The sequence below is a fragment of the Orbicella faveolata genome, unplaced genomic scaffold (genome assembly GCF_042242905.1).
Source record: "Orbicella faveolata isolate gen_17 unplaced genomic scaffold, um_ofav_v1 contig_48, whole genome shotgun sequence".
Taxonomy (NCBI): domain Eukaryota; kingdom Metazoa; phylum Cnidaria; class Anthozoa; order Scleractinia; family Merulinidae; genus Orbicella; species Orbicella faveolata.
The window spans coordinates 2,245,462-2,270,996 of NW_028301578.1; the positions used below are offsets into that span (position 1 = coordinate 2,245,462).

The following is a 25,535-nucleotide window of genomic DNA, read 5'->3' on the forward strand; positions in this document are numbered from 1 at the left end:
CGCCTTTTACCCAAGATTTAAGACTTGACATTATCCCAAACTTTTAACGTAAAATTTGAGTAGATAAGGGCATTACACAATTAGCTAGGCTAATTCATAATATTGGATTTGCTTTACCTTACCAAAGGCCAAACCACATGTCATCAAATTATCGCAATTCGTAAGTCACACTGAAGAGTTTCAGAAGATGTTTCAACCCACCCCTTCCCTTTGTTGTGGTCGCAAACTCCTCTCCAGTCCCTCTCCCGGCCTGCAACTTAATCTCGCCCCACTCCCTTGACCTAATCTTCTCAAAACTCTCGTTCTCTTTGTGTCTCCTGGACTCAAGTTAGCTTAATAACAACCGAAAAAGGTTTTCTCACCAGTTGTTCACATTTTGCGGTGTACAGCTGTATCGTCTTGGCGACATTCCTTGCTACAGTTATGGTCAGACCCACATCTACACTGGCAACACTCAGCTCACTAGTAAAATAGTTCAAACGACAGGACAAAGATTTATGAGGATAAAAAAATAGTTATTAGAAGTAAAATTAGGAAATAATTTCAGTAAAGAGAAGTTCAATTGTAAAACAGTTATGCCGTGCTTGACAATGCGATACAATCTGGCAACGAAGAGAAACGAGAGATTTCATTCAATTGGCCGTTTTCCTCACAGTTTGTTCAGCAGGAGAGCCTAGCTTTCTTATCTCTCCATGTTGCCTTACTGGTGTTAGGCGCCAGAGAAACTAACCTACAGAACAGGGAGTTCGCGCTCGTGGTCGGTCTCCGCGCCAGTGTATCGCGTTTCGCGCTCTGGGGTCCGTTTCTCGAAGGTTCCCGAAAAGGTTTCGCACCCAGAAAGCCGTGGCAACATCTCAAACCTTATGATTTCAGAGCTGTTGTATTCACATATTCTTTACGAACAGAAGTTTCCTGCGTTCAAGAAGTTTCAGGCGTATATACCTCTCTGTTTTTCGTTCCAGATCAACTAAAAATGGCTTTCCGGGCCCGAAAAGGTTCCGGGGCTTTCGAGAAATGGGCCCCTGGCCCGCTAATCCGCCTGTTCTGCAGGCTACAGAAAACTCGCGATTGAAATTGACGCACAGATCCCCAAAATTTTAATTTGAACATGAGCTGGGGTTAAAAATAGGTTACAACAAAATCATTCGAGGTCTAGAAACATTCTAGCCGCCAAAAAAGATAATGTCATTCCTTTCGCTACTTCTCTCAAGCTAACGATTTGTTGCGTTATCTTCCACAAAGATTACGTGACAAGCCAAAGTGAATGTGTAACGCAACAGCACACAGGGCTCTTAAGTCTAACCTGCCAATCGTCTTTGCGATACTGGACAGCTCTTCCTTGGACGGAGGATTGCGTGCTCCAGAGGGAAACACCAAGTTAATGGGGTCAAACAGTCTGGACAAAGACCTGGACAGGTAGGCATTCTCAAACGGGGCAAGGCTGTCCTTCAAGGCTTGTTCGGGACTAAGGATGAGAAAAATCAAACATTGATTAAACCTTACATTTCACACTTTCACAACTTTTCTTCACTTATTTAACGTACCCAAATTCGCATTTAGCCAATCAGAAGCCGTGTCGGTACTGTGCTGATTTCCTGCGTTATCAAGTCACTGACCTGATATGGCTACGATATCTTGGTCACTTTACCAAATTGGGGTACAGTAAATACTGGGTAAATACCAAATCGTACTTTTTTTTGGTATTCGGTGGTATATCAGACTCTTTTGGTTTCGCCATGAGTATTTTGTCTTAACTACATCTCCCAAAATACGAACCATGGCTCCACCAAACTCACCTGATATGCCACCGAAGCTTACCGAAAAGGTTCGATTAGGTATAAAAATAAATCTACATCATATAACACCAGTTGGTCGAGAAGGCTTCAGGAAACTTGCTAAACAGCTTAATATAAGAATAGACGACCACAGAACAGCAAGAATTTTAACTTTCACTGTAGTTCAATACTAGCATAACTTACCTTATACTAAAGTCATCCTCAGGTGCTGGAAACAGACTGAATGAAGGCTCCATTTGCGATACAAGAGTAGCTGAAGGTACATTTGACGCGCTGCTAAACTGCTGTAGGCGAGACCACAAATCATTGTACAGTCGTAAGAGTTTTGGGTATTCCCCCTCGAACGCTTGCTTCAAGAATGTCGACGCTAGAAATAAAATGGAAAAAAACACACACACAAGAAGACGGTGCGTTGATAGGCCAAATTGAAATACCAGTAAAAATAATCCCAAGACTGCTATGCACAGCTCTGCACAGAAGATATACAGCCAGGCAGCGCTTGGAATAATTTTGCAACATCCTGTACAGTTCAGACTGTCAGGAAAAGCTAAATTTAAAAGTAATTACATATCAGTCAACAACAAATTTACCAAAGTAGAGTTTAGTCAACACAAAATTGATCATCGACGTACAATATTCAATGCTGCCATAAAAAGCAACGCTGCGAGTTCAAAGCAGTTGTATTATATGTTCCTACTATTGTAAGCAAACAATATTTGCTGAAGGTAGCACAGGTATGGTTAGCCTGTGGTGTACTTAGAATCAACTAACCTTGGGCTGACTGTGAAAATTCCTGGGTCAAAATTGACGTCACCGAGTTCCAGAACGAGGCAATACAAGTATTTCCCTCCTAGCAAAAAGTTTGAGGAAGTACAAAGTTAGCGACACGGTCAAATCGACATCTAGTTTTAAAACGGTGTGAAGTAGCTGTACCTTCAATAATTCCTCCATAAAGCAAACATGAGTGACAGGATCGCGTTTCTTGGCCAAAACTTTTTGAAGATGATGCACCTACACAAAAGAATTCACTCGCTAAAAGCTGAACTGAACACTTCACGCCCTTAGAAACATAACTGTTACTTCATTTTTTCATTGTATTTTGTCTTAAATCTTATGGAACATTTACAATAATAAATAGGTAATTTCTCGTGTAAGCATAAAATGCTTAATTGTCTTTTAAATACTAAATAAAATCGGTTACAATGTTTAGAGAGGAGGCCACATCGGCCTTAGCTGGTTTAATGTGGGTCCTCCATCCTGGTCGAATTGGAATTTGGAGATGTTGGTTTTTGTGGAGGAAGGTAACCCGAAGAACCAAAGAAAAACCCTCGGAGCAAGGCGAGAACCAACAACAAACTCAACCCACATATGACAACTGGCTGGAATTAAACCCGGGCCACATTGGTAGGAGGCAAGCGCTCTCAGCACTGCGCCATCCCTGCTCCCCTATCTGCAACAAACATATCTGCACATACACCCGACTCTTTGTTTTCCTTGCCAGCCGTCAAAAAGCGAACGAGCCTGAAAAGTTCTGTTTGGAAGTACTAAGTATCGGAGTGCCAGATGAATTGCGCATGTATGCCTGGCTGCGAAACAAGGGGCTACTCTGAGTTGCTTGTGTGTATTAATTCTGCTCATTTTTATTGTTTCTAAAATTGATCAAAATCGAGCTTGTGAAGGAACTCTCGAGAGTCGCTCGTTTTGTCATCCTTGCGCAGTTCTTAAGGAACGAAGACACGAGTTAAAAGTAAGGCAATACCGTTTCTCAAGTTGGTCACCCCAAATAACACTGTTTGTGTGGCCAAAGTCAACAAGAGAGAACTGAGAAAAACTAATGGAACACACTTGTGAATCTAACTGAGCAAAAAAACGGTTTATGTAGTGTAAAATGTAGCTCTACCTGGCCACATGCTGAATAAATCAAGTCCATGAGTTGCTCCATACGGGTCCACAGAGTGGCTCGCCAGGCTGCAGTGTTCCCAGGAGTGGGCATTGCTGCACGACCAGGACCACCAGCCCCTGTGGGATTGGAGATATCAATGAGTAATGTGTTAACTGGTATGGCATCCTAGCCGCAATCGTTCACCAAGCTACCATGTTTGCAGCCATTGTTCACCTATAGCTTATCACCTTGGTAGAAAGTAAATTCTCCCCCCCCCCCTACCCCACCCACACCTTTCTCTGCTTCAAATATTCAAGATGGCGGCCAAACATTTCACAAAGAAATACTGAACTTTTGTCTGCTACAATACGCCTGCACTGCAAGTTAATGCTACCCCATAATCCTGACCAGAAATAAATTCTCATCCTATGTATGACAACTGACTGGGCCATTCCCAATTTTGTTTTACCTCTGTTTCAAATGAGTGCCAGTGCAAAACCTTCCATATCAAAATTACTTACGTGCACACTTTCAATCGTTTTGAATGTTTTGTTCTAAGCTAATAGCTACGGAATCCATTGAACATTTCATCCCTAACGCGAAAGACATGTTCATTTTTTTTCAAGAAAAATGGAAAATAATTGTTATTAATAAGTCCTCTTAAAGCAACTATATGAGGTTTAAAATTAAATCAAACCCTCATTGATGATTATAGTGTGTATCCTACAAGTAGGTCTACCCAGACAAGTAACTCATTTAAGACACATGCGTATATATACAAGAAATGTCGGGGTATAGAAAGTCATATAATTGCAGTGTAGGTAGCTTCTACCAGCAATCGCATTGTATGTGTTCGGGTCCAAGGCTTTCTTCATCCCCTAGCATTCCCTATCCATCCCCTTGGGATTCCCTACCCTCCCCCCCCCCCCCCAAGGTATTCCCTATACCTGTATTAGGTTGAACCTGTGACAGTGTGGCGTCTTTCACCCCCTAGCATTCTCTGTCTATCCCCCTAGGATCCCCTATAGCTACATGTAACCATGCTCCCCCTCCCCATGGTATTTTCATATACCTGCATTAGGCTGAACCTGTAACAGTGTGTCTGGATCCAAGGTTTCCTTCACGCCCTAGTATTCCCTATTCATCCACCTGGGATCCCCTATCCCCCACCCATGGTGTTCCCTATACCTGCATTAGGTTCAACCAGTGACAGTGTGTCTGGATCCAAGGATTTCTTCACCCCCTAGTATTCCCTATTCATCCACCCGCGATCTCCTATCCTCCATCCATGGTGTTCCCTATACACTGTACCTGCATTAGGTTGAGCCTGTGAGAGTGTGTTGGGATCCAAGGCTTCCTTCACTCCATTTTTCAAGTTGTCCCTTACTTTGTTAACAACTTCATCCACAGTGCTTACAAGTGAGCCAAGGTTGTAGAACACTTGCAGGGCAGTAGCTACTTGGGTTTGATTCTGCATGAAAAAAAATTACCACCCAAAACTCATACAAGAAGAGATTCTCCTCAGTGATGTCCACTGATTTTAAATACACTGGTTTGCGAGAATTCGAGGATTTTTTTGTTAGCATGTGAAAGAACTTACAGAGCTGAAAAGGCATTTCCGTTAACATAACCAGCCTAACCCATCAAAATGCATTTGATGAGGATGTAAAGAAATCAGTTTTCCAGCTTTCTCCTTGGGCAAGCTCATCTAGAAGTTACTAGCTCGACAGTCCTGTCCACTAGCTACTGTAACTGGGATAACAATTTCTCACTAGTACGATTAGTTATAGTAATTGGACCATGTGGAGTATAATTCAGGGAGTAATCGCGCAAGTAATTTCAAAATCGGATGAGCGCAAAGCACGAGGCCGATTTGAAATTGCGAGCACGATTACTCCCTGAATTGTACGACATGAGGTCCAATTACTAATTAATCGTATCTATAACAATTTTCAGAATTAAAAATGTCTTTCAAGAACTTCTTTTGAGCAAAAACATCTGTAACGGTTTTCATAAGTTTTGAAAACCGTAGGAAACAGTGCAAAGGAAGCCATTGAAGCACGCATACATGTAATTGACCTGCAATATCACGTGGGTATCCAATTACGAAAAGTTCAAATTGGATAACTGCAATTAGACACCCACGTGATCGCGTGCCGATTGCGTGACAAATAGGTGTGCAGAGAACCAATCACGATCGAGAATTTTGTTATAGATACGATTAATTAATCAAGAATTGAATTTAAACCAATAATTTGATCTCTAACAGTACTTCTGTGAGTTGAACTTTGCCAGATTTTACTCCAAAATGCCACTGGCCCATAAGGCAAAAAAAGAATAGCCTACACTAGCCCTGGACTATGGACCTTTCTACCACTGTCACACAATATCAACAATTTTTTTGCATTTTTCATATAAACTAAAAACACCTCGGTCCATAGTTTAATTTATCATGCCAAATTTAGTAAATATTTTATATCTGCAAAGTTTCAATAAGATCCGTTGCAAAATCATAAAAATATGGGACCTCAAATGTACAAGGAAATGTATACCAGGGAACAAGCATTACCCCCTGGCATACATTTCTTTGTAAAAAATTGGCAAGTTAGGTGTTCCTTGTTTTTATGAGCTTGCAACGGATTCTAGGGAATCTTCACATACTTACTAAATTTGACATGATTTTATAAAATCAAGCACTATGGTTTATTTTTTGTTTGAATGAAAAAAATTGGAGAAGCTTGACATAGGTAAAAAGGTCCATTGGACACAACTCTCTTTGCCTGCTGATTTGATATGAGTTTATTTCCACTCTGATTCTCAACAGGAAAACCAGTTATTTGACTGTAACTCCTGAAACATTGTTTTGCATTGCTAGCCATCCTTCTTGTATCCATCCCAAAGTGCGTTGTAGGGTATATTAATAATATATATGTGTGTCTGTTTTCTTTTATCTGTTTCTAAATGAGGTGTGAAATTTTGACAATATAATTTTCCATTTCTAATTGTTTCCCAAGATTGCTGGATATGCAACTGAAAGTGTCACCAATGAATTTGAATCCTAAAGCTTGCCATCAGACTCTAGTTTTCTCAGGGTTGCTTTGCAACAACACAACATTGATCTAATTACGATGGCCAGTTTGCGTGCATATACCTGTGTTTCCATGCCTTGAGCCAACATTCTCTGTGCCTGGTTTTCAACTTCTTTCCTTGCCTTAGCAGCAACTTTTAAGTCATTTTCTACAGCCTGAAATGTTCAAGGATTTGAAAATAATTACAAAATAAAATTCAGGAGATAAATTCAGAAAATAACAATGGAAGTATGAAAAACAAACACACTTTCACTCATTTAACACTGATGCATTTTATGGAGTGCAAAAGTTGACATTGCATGTATATGTACTGCACCTGGATTCCAGAGAGATCTGCTCCTTGAACAAGATAATCTAAAACAAAATTTAGGCAAAATGTTGTACATATACATGTATAAGTTAAGTAAAACACAATTCAACCATCCTAATATCTAACTACACTAAAAGTTTGAGATAACTGGGGCGCAAGATAGCTAACAGAAAATGACTAAAAAGCATATCCAAGGGAAGTGATTTGAGTTTGAGATGGCAGGGACTTCAAGATATCCAAGTTTGAGATACAAAGGCTAAACGAACTTCTTGACGGAATCAGAACTCAAGCGTACCATACAATATCCAATCTACATCAGAAAAGTTTAGTTGTGAACTTTGTAATACAGTCAAACCTCTAGAACACCAAAGAGGCATAAGAGATGGAGACAGTGTCGCACATGTACATGTATTATGGAGCTGTCCATATTGCAGAGAAGTTACATATACACTGTACAAGTCTGATTTCTGCCTTTTCAGATGAATTGTAGGATATATTATAATGCCCAGGTTTCCATATTATTATAGTAATGTCTCTAAGGACAGCACCAAAATAAATATTTATTAATTTTGGCATACTACATGTAAGAAAATTAAGCAGCAACATTAGATTAATTACCAAGTTCACTGAGACTTTGAGCAGCTTTGGTGATCTCTCTCACTCCTCCCTGAAGTTGGCTTTGAAGTCGTTTGGTAAGATAGATTACCCTTATCACTCTTCTTAAAATATCACATGCCTCCTGTTGAGGGTCAAACATATTATTATATTTAATTTATTTAATAATTTTCATAGAATTACACAAATCATACATGTATGTTAGAGGTAAAGTATTATTTTTACTGTATGATTTGCCAGTCTGGACCTGCTGAAATTGAAGATCATAGATGTACAGTTTTTGTGTCTGTTCAGTAAAATGTGTTATAATGGCCGACAGCAAGGTAATTTACACTGTCCTGTTTAGTTGCAGTGCAAATTAACCAAAATCATTATGCTAACGAATTTCACTAATCATACTAATCAATTATACTGTACCAATCAATTATCCTAATTGATGTCCACTCAAATTGATAAGATGTCCAACCAAAATGAAGATTTGAAAGGACACGTGTCATGTTAAGGAAGAAAAATTATTTCCAGCATTGTTACATGTATGTCCTAACTGAGACGAAGAAGATGAGTGAGTGTTGTATCATCATAGCATCTTAGTGCCTTCTTATTAACACAGAGACAAAATAATCAAATTGTCTACTATTACATGTAATTACAATTTTATATAATAATTTTCTAGTAGGTAGTACCTGAAGCCTACGAAGTTGGGCTGTTCTTGACCTTATCTTGAAATATGGTTCAACAACATGCTGTTGTATCCTGAATAAATTATTGTAAAGAAAAAATAAACTTTAAGTAAATTACAAAGTTGCCTACAAATTAACATTACTTACCGTGGGCTGGCTTATAGTGCATTTGACCTGGAATCAAGAAGTCCAAATTTTTCTTTCTTAGACAAGACTCTCACTGTTAACATACCCTCTCTATCCATGATTAAATATTAATTAATACCAAATGAAGAATTTGGGGGACAATCTGACCAAAATGCTGGGGGGGGCGGGGGGGGGGGGGGGGACTAGTGATAGACTAGCACCCCATCCTGGGAGAGCAGCAGTACCTTAAAAATGTAATTGTCTCCCTCACTACGGAAAACAGGACATGCGCTAGAAGTGTGGGCCAGTTAAGTCAAAGTGTGAACTTAACATCTTTTTAGTGAGGTGGCTCAGGGAAAACATCATTACTGACTGGAAGAAAGCATAAAATTTGGCACACAAACTCATTTTGGTCCTGTGAACAAATTTAAGCCGGGTGCCACATGATCCAATTACCCAGGGGGGCGTGACACGCAATTCAATTTGCGACACTCTTTGCCAGCATGAAAACAAGGCTTTTATGTTAAAATGTTGTAAAACAATCGGTTAATATTTGTTTAAGAACATTAGAAATAATCATTTGGGTACTCTATTTATTTCACAAAGATTTAATAGTAATTATGATATAATCACCTGACAATCACACCTCGAGACTTTTGTTTTCTCGCACATACTGAATACATAACAAGAATGTCATTATGGAGTACACTAAGAAAAGCACACGCATCCCGTGCTTATATTTATATCGTAAACTGCAAGTCGTATTACGAAAATATTATTTATGACAAGCTCAAAAAAAATCAAATCACGGAGTTGTGTCGGGGGGGGGGGGGGGGGCATCTGAGGTTACATAATGTACCAGCTATCAAGAAAACATTGAAAACTGGCTGGCAACACGGAATTTGAAACACATTCTATTAAGATCAGGTTAATGTTCATTATTGCTGCATTCTCCTGAACACTGACATAACCCTGTACAAGGGAGGTTAGCTTTGATGCATTTGCATCTGCCAGCACATTCTTGTTTGCACCACATTTAAGGAGTTCTAGACAGGCTTTGACCACTTCAGGAAGGGCCCAGACAGGTTTCCACATGCCATCCATGTCACCCCATCCCTCGGGTGAAGGAACCATCTGAACAGCCTGCAGGCTTGTGTACCAGATGCTACTTTGGTAAACTGCTCTTAAAGCGTGCTCTAATAGCGAGTCCTACATAAGCAAAATTAGAATTCAGCTTTGCTACTTTTGTCCCTGTCGTTACACATTTATTACTACAGAAACAATGCATGAAATAATTCAGAACAGTAGAATAAGTCGAAAGCCTGAATTTCACTCCTTACAAAATGTTGCGAACTCAATTTACCTGTGTGGGAGAGATGTTCTCTAGGATCCTGTTCCTTTTGGTGAAAATTTCTTTGCGGGCTTCATTAACATTGATCACATTGCTGGCCTTGTCATAGAGAACTACGATAAATCACTCCAGAAGTTTGAAGATGGAATCATCCTTGTCCAGCTGGTAATAAGGGTGATCTTGCAGGAACTTAAATGTCTATGTTACGTCAGGGAATGACTTCCATGCGTCCTAGGCGGACTTCTTACCCTTGCCAAAGAAACAGGAAGTCGTGTCGCATTTAGTGAATGAATGCAACATAGGGAGTGCCCGAGACGTTTCAGGCCAAGAAATTCACAGGTGGGATTCACACAGATGCACTGGACATATTTCCCCATGCCCAAACAAATCCATATGGCTGCAGGCGGATACAAAGTGATCAAGTCATGAAAAATCCCCATCATTATGACAAGAACATCCATATCCACTGTGCGGACAAAAACCTGACTCCATCCTTTGTTCAGCGCATGTTGAACATGTACAACAATTCTTGTGTCAGCTTCCTCGTGGTCACATCTCTGTTTATCAGTAGAACCTCTGCTTGAGACTACAGATTAGTCTGAGATGATGTTTACTTCCTTGTTCTCGGGAAACTGGAAGTTTGAAACTCTGCTGGTCAGGAGGGCAAAGAGTCCTTTCTTGTTGTTGTCTTGAAGAAATGCTTTCCAGTTTGGAGGAATCTTGGTGTCACCTCTTACTTTTCTTCTCTGACCCTTACCTCTCCTCCGGTTGAATCCTTGATACTGTTCGCCTTGTATGTATCCCAAACAATGTCCACTCGTTTAGTTGATTGGAGATGATTCAGAATGAATGGGATAAAGAAGTTTTCAGCATAGCTATCAAAGGTGGAAACAGTTGTGGATGGAAGGGCGTGAACAACAGCTGGTCCATCAAAGATCTTACAATCATAGAGTGGAGGTGGATCAGGCTGCTTTGTACTGGCAGGCTTAACACATGTCAAGAGGTCTGACTTCTTCCCGAATATTAGCTTTCCAAACTCAGAGAGAGATGCTGGGTAGGGCTGATTTTCGTACATAAAAAATTCGTCTAGGTCTCCGCTTCGATGCTGGGTGGCAATGTACAAACAGCTGAAAAGGTTGCAATCGCTTCCCAGTGCACTTACTTGCTGCTTTGACTTTGTTTTTGGCTTGGGCTTTTGTCGTTTAAACAGCAGCAGAGAATTTTTCTTGATGGTACACATGTATCATGAATCGAGACAGTTCTATCTTCGATCACTGTCTTTACAAAATTCTTGTTCTGATTCTGGCCCACTCTCTCGATAGACAATAGGCATTTCCAGTACTTGATTGTTGGGAACTTAAAGCTGGTGAAGTTTCATCATCGCTTGGTAGCCAGGTTCTGAACTTCATTTAAAATACCCTTCAGAAATTATTCTTTTTTGCCGTAATAAACAGTTAACAGTAGCCCAAAGAATCTGAATTCAATTGATTAAATAACTATTTACCCAAAGTAAAAAACCAAGCATTCTGTTCATTCTGTTCAATATAAATAGAAAGTTGGCCTCTTAAAATCAATCTATTTCACTGGCCATCTCAAGCTTAAATTGCATCGTCAGGTAATCAAATATTCTGTTTGTCTTACCTCGTGTTGCCTGAACGAAATTAGCCCATGACTAAAGGTTGTTTACAGATCACACTTGCGATATAAAATCAAAACTGATCCTCAACTGAATTCCTGGACTCATGTTTCCCGTATTTGGTGCCTTTTGCATATTTTCCCATGCATGGCACCGGTTGTATATTATCCTTTGCATATGTGACAGCAATTGTATATTTCTTTATTTCCTCAGTTTCTCATTCGCTTAATGAAAAACCAAAGTAAAACTATATTAAAAAAAAAAAAAAAACGATTTCAAACTCAACTACATGCTCTGAAGTCAGATCTTTTAACATGAGCAAAAAAGCAAGAAACATGCTATTTTCACTTGACATAAACACATTAAGGCTATCTAAATGAACCACACAACCTAATTTACAAGCTGTTGACATATTTTGGTTTAATTTGGTGATCAAAAGCATAAAAGCTATGGATTGATTTATCAGCCTCGTTTTCAGGCTAATGAAGTTTATCAAGAATTGAAATGACATGTCTCCTCCCCCCCCCCCCCCGATCATCGAATCACGTGGCACCCAGACTAAATTTGTTTCTTATACCAACAAGATTCTTTGTGCCAAATTTCATGCTTTCTTCCACTCTCTAATGATGTAGCCTTAAAATCACCCTAAGCCACCTCACTATTTCTGAACTAATCAAATTTTATAATAAGTTATTTGTAGTACCTTTCAACTGAAGCCTTCAGTGAGTTAATTCTGGTTTGCATCATCTGAAGAACCCCTTAGAAAATAAAAAAAGAAAAACTATTAATGAGAAGTAATAATAAGATTAGAGCAGATTTTAATTGAGTGTTGTAAATCCAAACTCTATTGAAAGTAATCACTCTGGCCACTCACAAAGGACACAGACAATCCAGTGAACCAATCAAAACAAGAAGTACATGTAAACGCATGTCGCTGACACAAAACACCGGACAACATGAGCAAGCACGATTTTTTAGCCAATTTTATAGCATGTTTGATGCACAAGCAATTACTTTTCGACACTCAAATGAAAACCACTCTATCACAAAGTGTAAAACAATGTTAAATTTTCTACAGAATCTGATGAGTAGCCCAGCAGAGTTATTTAGCCAGTCAAAATCAGGATGCAGATCTGATGACTCGACTTTCTCGTGGTGGTGGCTAAAAGGAAGTAAGAAAGCATTCTTGGCTTACACGTGTGGGTAAAGTCTGGACAGCAGTTAAGTGGCCCATCAGGCTGGAGCTTATCCCGGTTTCTGTAGCATGAAGTGACTAGGAGTATTTCTACTCCCCCCTGGATGGGATGCTAGTCCATCACAGGGTTACCCCCAGCATTAAGTTTGCTGGTACCCATTTGTACACCTGGGTGGAGAGAGGCACTGTGAGAGTAAAGTGTCTTGCCCAAGAATGTGCAACACAATGTCCCCAGCCAGGACTCTACCCAGGAGTACTCTATAGATCTGGAGTCGAGCAAACTAATCATGAGACCACTGCACCTCTACATACTCAATAAAAATAAAACCACATGTAGCTTGGGTGCATATCTTTTATATAATTAATCATGTAAAAACATTAATATTTTGTGGAAAGAATATTTCCTATAATCTGGCACTACTCCACTAGTTTACAAAATTTAATCTCTAAACTATCCAAATTATACTGACTGTCACTTAAATCATCATAAAACAACTAACCTTCCAATGTTTCAATTCCTGTTGCTTGTTGCAAAAGATCTTCATGATGTTCTACTACCTACAACATAAATAATAACTATTAGTATCTACACACTCAGTGATCTTGGTGTTTCAAGTAATCTGATTGGTTCGCTATATCTCTGGCTAATTAAATGACCATCATTCACCTCCTACCAAGTGATTAATCCCTGATCCAAGCAAAAACAAAATGGCTGGCGCAAATTCACATTTCGCCAGTGTTTCTGAATCTGAAATCCTGAGAATACAGGAAGATGCTGTACCAGAAAATACAAAGAAGGCTATCAAATTTGGCCTTAAAGTTTTCAAAGGATAGACCAGAATTACTGCCATTCGATTTTCAAGCAGTTTCAGGATATATCCTTGGCAATTACAGATTTCATCAATCTAAGCAAAATGGACCGCCAACCCGGCATTGGCAGAGCAGAAATAAATACCGCAAGGTTCAATAGCAGAAGCAGCAAGTGCTATTCAACAAAGCACTTACAAATAGCTAGACCTGTTGGCAGGATTCTATCAATTTATACTACCAAAATTTCACTAAATTGGGATTTGCACAATCCCACCCAATTCTCCACACAATTGGCATTTTTTCCAGCACAATTTGCTTCCAAAATCCCGCACTCCTCAAACTGCGCTTAGAAAGTTATTTTACTTTTTGAATGATGTCAATTGTTAGGGGGAAATGCAGCCATATTTACCATTTTACGTGACTTGTATTTGACTGTGAAATAGTAATTCACGTTTTCTGTTTAACCTCTCAGGAAACGCAAGTGTGGGCTTTAAACAGAAAAAACTCTTGACAGCTCACAAGTAAAAAACTGAGCAGCGTTTATATGAAATCTGAGGTCACCTTGAGACCATGAGAATTTCAGGCCACATAAGAGCAAGCGTATAAACTCCACGTTAAATCTCGTATTTCTCATTTTGCCCACTGTTTTAAAAGTACAGGTGAAAGCTTACACTACCTGTAACCCAAGCAAAACAACCACTCTAGTGATTTATGGAAACAGAGCAACAGACCTGACTGTGAAGTTCTTTGTCCAAAAGGTTTATTCCGTCTGCCAACCTGGCAAGTGAATCACTAATCGCTCGGCCTTGAATGATGTTGTTTGCATAACTTCTGTCATCAAAGTTTTCGTCCAGGAATTGCTTGAAGGTTTCTGGAGTAAGATAAAATTGATTAACGTTTTTCTTTGCTGAAATTGTTCCGAAGCGACTAAAAATACCTACCGTCATCTTGAAGTAATTTTTCCAAGCTGACCTCCATCTTGGATATTTTAATAACACGCACAAAAAAAAGACATTTCAGGAAGCATACATAGAATAAGCACTTTTATAAGCAATCCGCTGACAGGTAGAAATATCAAATGAAGTCTTCAACCTTGCTTCCTGACGTCAAAATAACCAGGATGCTTTGCGGCCAACCTGTTTTCATGATCAAGTAAATCGTAAATTAGGTGTAATTCAGTTCTAAGTTCTGATTATTATAGATATGAATATTTGATTTTCAGGCCATGATTAACCCGATATTAGAGATAGCAATACAAAAATCAGAACTCTGAAACTTGAAATCAGAATTTAGAAATCAGAAATCTGAAACCAGAATTCAGAAATCAGAAATCGCAAATCGCAATCCCTGAAAATCTGAAATCCACAATTGAGAAATCAGAAATCAAAAGCTTGATTTCCGAACTGCCACTTGTGATATCCAGTTCTGAAAATCACGGTTTATCCCAGTTTGCGATGTCATTATTTCGAATATCGAATCGGTAAAATCGTCCACATTTCCCCTCCGGGAGTAGGTGGAATGACGCGATTACTTCCGGTGACAACTTTAACTCTAACCGCACCCTTGTAAGTAAAAATTATCTCGCCTGTTCGGGTAGGGGATGTGAATGAGTGGAACTAGCCATTTCGCGCCAAAAGGGTCACGTGGGTAAATATATTTCGTAAAGTGGAGGAGTTCTCTTTAACGTTGTGTCTAGATACCCGGCAGTCTGAAATTATTCTGGAATTTCCACGGAAAAACCCATCCAATCATCATCATTTAACTCCTCATGGAAAGATATGAACTCAATAAATTGACCTCGCTCCCAATGTGTGGCTTCATAGATCAGTTGGTAGAGCATCGCATCGGTATCGCGGAGGTCACGGGTTCGAATCCCGTTGAAGCCCTTATCAGTTTCAGGCTTCTTCTTTCCAATTGCTTAAATTAGAAAATTTACTGCGATGATCATTCTTCACTATCATCTACAACCGCAGTTCATATATGAATTATTTCATATAAACTTCACATCATCTCACTCCTCACAGGAAGATATGAACTCAATTAATTGACCTCGCTCCCAATGTGTGGCTTCATAGCTCAGTTGGTAGAGCATCGCACCGGTATCGCGGAGGTCACGGGTTCGAATCCCGTTGAAGCCCTTATCAGTTTCAGGCTTCTTCTTTCCAATTGCTTAAATTGGAAAATTTACTGCGATGATCATTCTTCACTATCATCTACAACCGCAGTTCATATATGAATTATTTCATATAAACTTCACATCATCTCACTCCTCACGGGAAGATATGAACTCAATTAATTGACCTCGCTCCCAATGTGTGGCTTCATAGCTCAGTTGGTAGAGCATCGCACCGGTATCGCGGAGGTCACGGGTTCGAATCCCGTTGAAGCCCTGATTTTTTCAGGCTTCATCTTTCCAATTGCTTAAATTGGAAAATTTACTGCGATGATCATTCTTCACTATCATCTACAACCGCAGTTCATATATGAATTATTTCATATAAACTTCACATCATCTCACTCCTCACGGAAAGATATGAACTCAACAAATTGACCTCGCTCCCAATGTGTGGCTTCATAGCTCAGTTGATAGAGCATCGCACCGGCATCGCGGTCACGGGTTCGAATCCCGTTGAAGCCCCAATTGCTTAAATTGGAAAATTTACTGCGATGATCATTCTTCGCTATCATGTGCAACCTTTGTCACGCAACTGATGTGTTAAACCGGAAGCTATCTCTGTGGCGGACTTTCGTCACCGAACGCTCAAACGTTTTGTCGCTATTTGTACTACTTTGCCGAGGCAATTGTTGAGGCCTGAAGTTAGAAAATTGCTTGCTCTGACCCTGGATTTGTAACTTGTGCTGGCGAAAGACTGAAGTAAGTCCAAATGTAAATTGTTGTCTATTATGGGTGGCAAGGAGGCCTCGTGGTTAATGCGCTCGTCTCAGGATCGAGTGGTCCGGCTTCGAGCCCTGGCCGGTGACATTGCGTTGCGTTACATACATACATACATACATACATACATACATGCATGCATGCATGCATGCATGCATGCATAGATACATACATACATACTTTATTTAATAAGTAGGTCGATAAAATTGGCAGCTAAAAGCTGATGTGGACCGACAATTAGTATATTACATTCTAAATAACAATTTACAATAAATCTAAACTAAAACCTTCACAATAACGTGAGGAATAGACTTGAAACACTCCGGACATTTGGGAACACTCGAGAAATGTAGAGTCTAGTTCTTGGGCAAGACACTTAATTCTCACAGTGCCTCTTTCCACCCAGGTGTATAAATGGGTACCGGCGAATTTAATGCTGGGGGGTAACCTTGCGATGGACTAACATGTCATCATTGGGGGGGGGGGGAGGGGGGAGTAGAAATACTTCTAGTTTCTTCATGCTACAGGAACCTAGATAAGTTAGTAAATATATAAGAAAGAAAGTACAGATACGACGTACAATCAGTTTGTAATAAATAGTTTTACTTTTCAGTCTACGAGCCTCTGAATATGCCGCTCATTTTCAGTCAAATTTGGCCGATTTGAGGCATCGAAAACTGAAAAAAATTGCATAAAAAAATAAGTTTTGATTTATCGAACTCTAAAACAATATTTTTGTAGCTAGTGCCCGTAGGGCTTCATTCTGGACAAGTTTGAAGAAATTTGATTTTTCCGCTATTTCCAAGTCTAGTCGGATATTTAGGCGAAGCGCATTTTTAAAGTTTTAAAATAGGTACTAATCAAAATGACCACAAATCTGTTGCCTTTGTAATGTACAGCTTGATTACATGTTTAATTTGTTGGAAAACCACGATTTTTATTTGTTAAATTTCTAGAAAATTTTGTCAGGCGGCCTTGGGTAGAGTAGTCGCACTGTAAGGCCCCAACCACACAAATATTCGTTTTCGTATGAAAACGCATACTTTTTGATGCGTTTTCGCCTATCGTCCACACTAAAACGACCGGAAACGCTGATGTTAACGAAAGCTTTCGAAAACTGTTTCAAAAGTGGGATCTTTTGAAAACGCTCCGTTTCTAGCTAGGTTGGAGTGGGTGAAAACGGAGGATTCTGAAAACGGTGACGAAAAAAGCGTCACACACTGTCGTTTCCATCACCGTTTTCGGGCGTTTTAATGTGGACAATGGCGAAAACGCATAAAAAGGTATGCGTTTTCGCATAACGAAAACATTGGTGTGGTCGGTGCAACATTGAGTAAGTTAGGGGAACACGAACGAAGAGACATTCCAGGTAGCATACATAATATTAATATTACTCCAAAAGCAATCCGCTGACAAATAGCAGCTCTCATGACGGTCACGAGTTTAGTAAGTAACGCAATCTTTTTAAACTTTGTTTGTTGGGTGTCGCTCTCATTCGATCCACAAAATGGCACGAAGACGCTTAGAAGGGAAAGAAATCCTAGTTACTGCCGCAGCACAAGGCATCGGCCGTGCTGTCGCCGAAGCATTCGCCGAGGAAGGAGCCAAAGTTTTAGCCACCGACATCAATGGCGAGAAACTCGCCGAGCTCGACTCCATCAAAGGAATACGAACCAGGATCCTTAATGTAACAGACTACGATGCGATAAAAGCCCTCGCCAAAGAATTCTCAAAGCTCGACGTGCTTTTCAACTGTGCAGGCATCGTGCACGATGGAACAATCCTAGACTGCGAGGAGAAAGATTGGGACCTCTCGTTCGATATCAATATTAAGAGCATGTATCGAATAACAAGGCAATTTCTTCCGATCATGTTAGCACAAGGTGGAGGGGTCATCATAAACATGGCGTCTGTGGCTTCAAGCATCAGGGGGGTACCCAACCGTTTCGTTTACAGCACAACAAAGGGTGCGGTGATCGGCTTCACAAAATCTATCGCGTCCGACTTCGTTACTCAGGGAATTCGTACCCATGTCATTTGCCCGGCCACGGTGGACACCCCATCTTTGCGGGAACGAATTAACAGTGCCCCAGATCCTGAAGAAGCTATGAAGAAATTCCTTGCCCGCCAGAAGCAAGGGCGTCTTGGAACACCTGAAGAAATCGCCAAGCTGGCCGTGTTCCTGGCGTCAGATGAGGCACCTTACATGACGGGGTGCGAGCACATCATTGATGGGGGATGGATGCTGGCTTAGATGGTCACTCTTAAAATATAATACTGCGGGCTCAAGTCTTCTATAATAATGACCAAGTTCGAGGTCAGTAGAAGCCAATGACCAGCAGTCTAAATGCCCCTTTTATAAATTAACAAATAGGCAATTAACTACAGTGTAGCCATTGTTTGCAGAGTTTCTCTTCTTAATTTTTGCTAAACATAATTCAAGGTTGTCATTAAGTTTTAATTCACCTGTATCCTAGCTTGATCCTCAAATTTAATTCACACCGAACTCATGCGGTGAAGTTGTGCCAAGTCTAACCCATAACAAACTAAGTTGTTACTTTATGGGTGAATCAACAACAGGTAAGTTCACTCACAGCATCAAGGGCCATCGTGCATACGCAGGTGTAACAGGTGTTACAGGTTATGACCCTCGTGGTCCTTTATTGACAGCCCTGATATTAATATGACAATTCTACTATGTCAGGGCTTAATCAATAAGGGCCGTAAATTGTAACACCTGTTACGGCTGAGTGTGCTTGATTTTCCTTAGATGCTACAGGTGAAATTGCCTGTTGTTGATAGAATTCAACCACAGAGTAAAAAGTTTGCTACAGGTGTGGAGAATGAGGCTACAGGTGACTCGAAACTTAATGACAGCCCTGCAAGTGATTCATACATTAAGTAATTATATAAACTTAATTGTGTAATTCAGTCTGACCAAAGAGGCTGCAAAGTTGGCAGGAATAGGTTGAGTTACTGATAGTCTCTGCATTTGGCTCAATAATGGCACTCAGAGTTAATAATTATTAGTTATGGAAAAAAACACTCAAGCAAATTAAGAACTGGGCTATTAATAATAATATTATTGTTTCTTGCTAACCTTTCAACTTTCGCTGAAATAAAATTCCAGGTAACTTGATTAGGGTAAAAATATTGTATTGGTGAAATTTTATTTTGTGATCTGAAGTGAATAAACAAGCAAAGACATTATTATACTCATGCTCTGACTGGGTGACTGCATGTTTTAATTTAATACCTCATAACACACTTCTCTCCATGATATCATAAAGGAAGTATAAGGCTGGTTTACATTATTTTTACACAGCCAGTAATGGTTGTTCAAGTCTTCAATTATACTTAGGTGATTCTGGGCAACTCCGTAAGATACTGTGACACTCAAATTTGGAATCAGGAGAATTGAGTTGGGAAGGGACAGTGCATGTGATCCTTCTTATGAGTCTGGTCACTCATAGACCATCAACCCTGACTTGCCTGCAATGGCTTGGCTACATGCAATCAGTCTTTTCAGTCCACACATTTTGTCTGCGTTTTAAACTCTGGTAAAACATGATTTGTTAGCCTATCAGAGTATACACCAAGCTTTTAACAGGATTGTAGCTAGCTTACATTACAACAGTTAACAATGACACTATATTTTGAATTAAAGTTATGAAATGTTTGCAACCTTGTAACCTTGGTGGTGTTTTCCACTCTGTTCTTTTTTTCTTTTCTTTTTTTTTAATTGCATTTAACACATCATTACTTTTTGCTAATACGGTCAAACCACTTGTACAAAAATGTGCCCTGGTAACTTTGCAATCTTTTCAGCCACTCTGCAATCTATGTGGACTAAGTACTAACCTGGAATGTGCAAATTTTAGAAGAGTTATGTGTCAATATTTTGAGTCTTTTTTCTGATGCACAATTGACCATGAGGTACACCTCAAAATATTAGTTTTCTAAGGAGAAAACCAACACTGAATTAGATAAATAAAATTCCTATTTCTTGTGACCATGCCATCCATTTCTATACAAAGCCAAATTTGAAGCAGGGGTCTTGAGAGAAGAAGTGACTTTCGTAGTTACTGTAACTTCCAAGATGTGGTCGGAAAGTATCGCAAACTATGTATCATTAGAAAGTTTATTGGAAAGCTTATTTTTTCATATAAAGAATGAACTTGTGATGCAAGGTGATAGAACAACACCTGTGCAAACATGACTAAAAGAAAATGCGGCTTACCATTGCCATGCCAACGAGATACTTCTTGTATACCTCTTAGTGAAGATAGACCTGTTGTTTACAAACAACAATTTCCTATTAAATTTTTGCGAAAATAGATAAAAAGGAATTGTCAATGAAAAGTCAAACAGCTAAACTTGTCATTACTGAATGAGCAAAAACAAACTTGGCTTAGGGAAGTGGTGCGATATTAATCTAAGTTGATGCGTTTTAAATTGTTCGTCGTTTCTCAGTGTGGAACTTTGGACTGTGTAAAAAGCCTTGGCGGTCAACGCAAAAAAAGTTTGTGCGAGGAGGGAGAAAGAACGTCTGTTAGTTTTAGTTTAGACTTTGGTGAGTCTCATTTCATCTCCAATGTAAGACTTACTCGTTTTCTCAGCTTATTACTGCACTTCAACGCATGAATCTACATTTTAATAGGCCCTTTGCAGCTGGGGTCACGTGACCAAATTTTTCCTATAAAATTTTTATATTATGGGCTTTAACTTAAAGAATGCCAGAAATGGAAAGAGCGCATCAAAAATACCAAAATGGCCAAGTTTGAGGCCCGTGGAATTAGAGAGTAAGTTTATATGACTGTTTGAATTTTCAGAAAATTTAGAGGATTTGTATGGAAAATGTTGCTGGAGAGCAAGACCTTGCTCTCCAATATGGGGCGCCGTTTGTAAATTTATTATTTAGACCGAATTTATGCCATTTTCCTCTTATTTATAAATAATTGGAAATGCCACAAAATTTGTTTATAAATAAGACACAAGAACTTGTTCGTTGATATGTATATAATTATTTTAGGTACGTCCTGATTTATAAATAATCTTTTACCATAGAGTTATTATATATAAATAATAAATTAAACAACTTCAATTATTTATATATCAGGTCATCTCTAAAATAGTTATTTACATATCATAAAGTTTGTTAATCCCATTATTTATAAATAAATTACTTCGCCGGGAGTGTAAATCCATTATTTAGAAATAATAAATTTCACCTCGCCGAGTGTAAATTTATTATTTAGAAATAATGAACTTCACTGAGTGTGTAAATCCATTATTTAGAAATAATGAATTTCTCCTCGCCAAGTGTTAATTTATTATTTATAAATAACGAACTTCATTGAGTGTGTAAATTCATTATTTAGAAATAATGAAGTTTCATTTCGCCGGCTGTAAATTTATTATTTAGAAATAATGAATTTAACCGTGTGTGTAAATTCATTATTTAGAAATTCATTATTTAGAAATAATGAACTTCACTGAGTTTGTAAATTCATTATTTAGAAATAATGAAAGTATGAATGGCAGACCCAGCGTCTCTTGCCCGATCGATTTCGGAGGCTGTTTCTCGCGCTATAAGTGAGACAGTCAATGCTACCCTTGCTCAAGTAGGTAACGGCGGCGGTATGTAGCCTGAAATTCAGCACTGGCGGATCTGGGGGAGGGGCTCGGGGAGCCCGCTCTCCCCCCCGCCCCCCATTCCCCGCCTCAGCTATCTATTATGGAGTTCTTATTCACTCAGCAATTCGGCAGCTCACACTGCAACAGGAACAACTAACAACCTCAAAGGCCGAGGTAACAGGTAAATTTTAAGAAAAGAAACTGCTGCATGAAGAAAATAAAAATCGCTTGGCGTGTTAAGTGAAAGGTCTGATTTCTATTGAAATTCAATAATGGTTTAAACGTAAATGAATTTAGCTTTCCACGTGTACGATCTTTGGACTTGCCTGGAATAGACATGCCCAGCCGTGACTTGATCAAGCCAAACAAAGTGTGTCACACAGCTATCCGTCCAAAGGTCACAAAGGTCACAAAGAATTTAACCTGCGAGCAAACTCACGTTTGAATCAAACGCGCGAGTGACGAAGAGGAATAGCGATCGGCGGGAAAGAGGCGCCAAGAAGTGACTTTCTCCTCTCGCGGCTTCGCCCGTCGATTTCTCGCTCTCAGCTACGCCGAGCGCGTTTGTGCTCCAACGTGAGCCTGTTCGCAGGCTACAAAGAATTATCTAAGCATGTAAATACATTATTCGATTTCCCGATGTTAAAAGTTCTGCATTTTCTTCATGCAGCAATTTCTTGGCTTAAAATTTACCTGTTACCTCGGCCTTTGAGTAGTTGTTGTCGTTGTCGTTGTCGTTGTCGTTGTCGTTGTCGTTGTCGTTGTCGTTGTCGTTGTCGTTGTCGTTGTCGTTGTCGTTGTCGTTGTCGTTGTCGTTGTCGTTGTCGTTGTCGTTGTCGTTGTCGTTGTCGTTGTCGTTGTCGTTGTCGTTGTCGTTGTCGTTGTCGTTGTCGTTGTCGTTGTCGTTGTCGTTGTCGTTGTCGTTGTCGTTGTCGTTGTCGTTGTCGTTGTCGTTGTCGTTGTCGTTGTCGTTGTCGTTGTCGTTGTCGTTGTCGTTGTCGTTGTCGTTGTCGTTGTCGTTGTCGTTGTCGTTGTCGTTGTCGTTGTCGTTGTCGTTGTCGTTGTCGTTGTCGTTGTCGTTGTCGTTGTCGTTGTTCCTGTTGCAGTGTGAGCTGCCGAATTGTTGAGTGGATAAGAACTACGTAATAGATATTTGAAGCGTGATTCTCGCTTAAACACAATTAACCAAAATAAGGGGGGGGGGGGGAGGGGAACCTCTCCTAGATCCGCCACTGTTGAGTTTCAGGCTACATACCTACCTGAATAACTGTCTTATAACGCGAGAAACAGCCTCTGAAATCGATCGGGCAAGAGACGCTGGGTCAGCCATTCATACTTTCATTCTTTCTAAATAACGAATTCACATACTCAGTGAAGTTCATTATTTCTAAGTAATAAATTTACACTCAGCGAGATGAAACTTCATTATTTCTAAATAATGAGTTTCTAAATAACGAGTTTACACACACGTTTAATTCATTATTTCTAAATAATAAATTTACAGTCGGCGAGATGAAACTTCATTATTTCTAAATAATGAATTTACACACTCAATGAAGTTCATATTTATAAATAATAAATTTACACTCGGCGAGGTGAAATTCATTATTTCTAAATAATGAATTTACGCACTCAGTGAAGTTCATTATTTCTAAATAATGAATTTACACACTCAGTGAAGTTCATTATTTCTAAATAATAAATTTACACTGGGCGAGGAGAAATTCATTATTTCTAAATAATGGATTTACACACTCAGTGAAGTTCATTATTTCTAAATAATAAATTTACACTCGGTGAGGTGAAATGTATTATTTCTAAATAATGAATTTACACTCCCGGCGAAGTAATTTATTTATAAATAATGGGATTTACAAACTTTATGATATGTAAAAAACTATTTTAGAGATGACCTGATTTATAAATAATTGAAGTTGTTTAGTTTATTATTTATATATAATAACTCTATGGTAAAAGATTATTTATAAATCAGAAGGTACCTAAAATAATTATTTACATATCAACGGACAAGTTCTTGAGTCTTATTTATAAACAAATTTTGTAGCATTTCCAATTATTTATAAATAAGGGGAAAATGGCATAAATTCGGTCTAAATAATAAATTTACAAACGGCGCCCCATACTCCAACAACTTTTTCCATACAAATCTTCTTATTCTTTTAAAAATTTGGAGCGTCATAAAATCTCCTTCTTTAATGATGGATAAAGATCTCTCTGCTAAATTATTAGCAAAATGGTCTTAACTTGTGAGAATCGTTACAAGCTTGGTGCATGCAAATTATAAAGAAAATCTAATGACTAGATTTTCTACAAATAAACAAAACCGATTTAAAAGGCCTGTTTATTTTTATTCGTGTTGCCATGGCAACGGCACATACGTCAGCTTAACCATCAAAAAACCAAAGTTTGTGTTGTTAACTTGCTTGCTGCCATTTTTGGCGACGGAAGGATCAAGGCTTTCAGAGAAAAAGGTCAATGAAACATAGGTATCAGAAACTGTGTTCAGCCACCTTAATAGACCCTTTCACGCTCTAATGGGCATTATGGGTAATCGGAGCACGATTGCAAAGAAACAAAGCTACAAAAGATACGTTTTTCTTCATATTTCCGTTCTGCGTTTAATTTTCGAGAAGAAACTTTTACTGTAAATAGAGAAACCCCTTTTCTACAGTTACTAACGTTTTTCAATCGATTGGGTTAGGTATTAGCCTACTTGGAGTATCCGAGATGTTATTTTTGTGGCTTGAGCGGCCGAGACGATCAAATTATTCGGCTTTAACCGTAAAAAAATTCCTACGTCCACAACAATCACTCGATCGGCCCAAAAACGCTGGTAATGTCTCGTCTCTAAATGTGAAATCCGAACGGAAATTTAAAGAAAAACGTATGTTTTGCAGCCTTGCTTCGTTGTAAATTTGCCCTGATTACCTATAATGCCCCTTAGAGCGTGAAGGGATCTATTTTCCCAATATAAGCTCCCCCCGGATATAAGCCCTTCTATTTGCTAACAAAGATATTCACTCACTCACCCTCATCGGGCCAATGAGGACTCTTGAGGCCGGAAATATTATTCCGGATTTATCCCCCCCCACCCCCCTCCCCACCGGATATAAACCCATCTAATGCATAAGTGCGTTCCTTTTGCGTTTCTTTACAAACATCAAATTTTTTAATCGAAAGTTATACGCGAATAGGGTAATAATTGGGTAATATGGTAATAGCTCTAAATGTAATGGTATGTTACCTTTAATTTGTTTCTCAGATACATTTTATATCGTCGTTCCGAAACATTTTATTATTCCACTTACATGACCCCCCGGATATATGCCCCCCTCCCCCGTTTATGAGCCCATCCAAAACCCCATATGAAGTGATGTAAGCCCAGGGCTTAATTTAGCATGGGAGTTAACGGTATTTTCTTTTTTTTTATCTAAACAATGCATTCATCCTTAGGAGATCGACTGATTAATTTATGATTGATCAATTTTCTTGGA

At 39.2% G+C, this 25,535-nt stretch overlaps 2 protein-coding genes across 2 annotated transcripts in view; one reads left to right on the forward strand and one right to left on the reverse strand.

The window, feature by feature from the left end:
- LOC110048832 (conserved oligomeric Golgi complex subunit 5-like) overlaps positions 1 to 14,491 on the reverse strand; it is a 38,487-nt gene extending 23,996 nt beyond the window's left edge. The window contains exons 1-15 of the mRNA XM_089280954.1: positions 14,432 to 14,491; positions 14,222 to 14,361; positions 13,181 to 13,238; positions 12,189 to 12,243; positions 8,376 to 8,445; positions 7,696 to 7,816; positions 7,084 to 7,121; positions 6,830 to 6,922; positions 4,990 to 5,149; positions 3,697 to 3,815; positions 2,730 to 2,807; positions 2,568 to 2,646; positions 1,980 to 2,163; positions 1,304 to 1,465; positions 363 to 462 (exon numbers count right to left, since the gene is read on the reverse strand). Coding sequence (XP_089137080.1) covers positions 363 to 462; positions 1,304 to 1,465; positions 1,980 to 2,163; positions 2,568 to 2,646; positions 2,730 to 2,807; positions 3,697 to 3,815; positions 4,990 to 5,149; positions 6,830 to 6,922; positions 7,084 to 7,121; positions 7,696 to 7,816; positions 8,376 to 8,445; positions 12,189 to 12,243; positions 13,181 to 13,238; positions 14,222 to 14,361; positions 14,432 to 14,468 — 1,494 coding nt within the window. The 5' untranslated portion in view covers positions 14,469 to 14,491. The remainder of the gene's footprint in view (positions 1 to 362; positions 463 to 1,303; positions 1,466 to 1,979; positions 2,164 to 2,567; positions 2,647 to 2,729; positions 2,808 to 3,696; positions 3,816 to 4,989; positions 5,150 to 6,829; positions 6,923 to 7,083; positions 7,122 to 7,695; positions 7,817 to 8,375; positions 8,446 to 12,188; positions 12,244 to 13,180; positions 13,239 to 14,221; positions 14,362 to 14,431) is intronic.
- Positions 14,492 to 17,779: 3,288 nt separating this feature from the next.
- Positions 17,780 to 20,067, forward strand: LOC110048834 (dehydrogenase/reductase SDR family member 6-like). Its single transcript, XM_020754612.2, has one exon. The coding sequence runs from the start codon at positions 17,891 to 17,893 to the stop codon at positions 18,635 to 18,637; it is 747 nt and encodes a 248-aa protein (XP_020610271.1). The 5' UTR covers positions 17,780 to 17,890; the 3' UTR covers positions 18,638 to 20,067.
- The last annotated feature ends 5,468 nt before the right edge of the window (positions 20,068 to 25,535 follow it).

Coding starts and splice junctions, on each gene's coding strand:
- LOC110048834 (XM_020754612.2), top strand. CDS start 17,891: ATGGCACGAAGACGCTTAGAAGGGAAAGAAATCCTAGTTACTGCCGCA.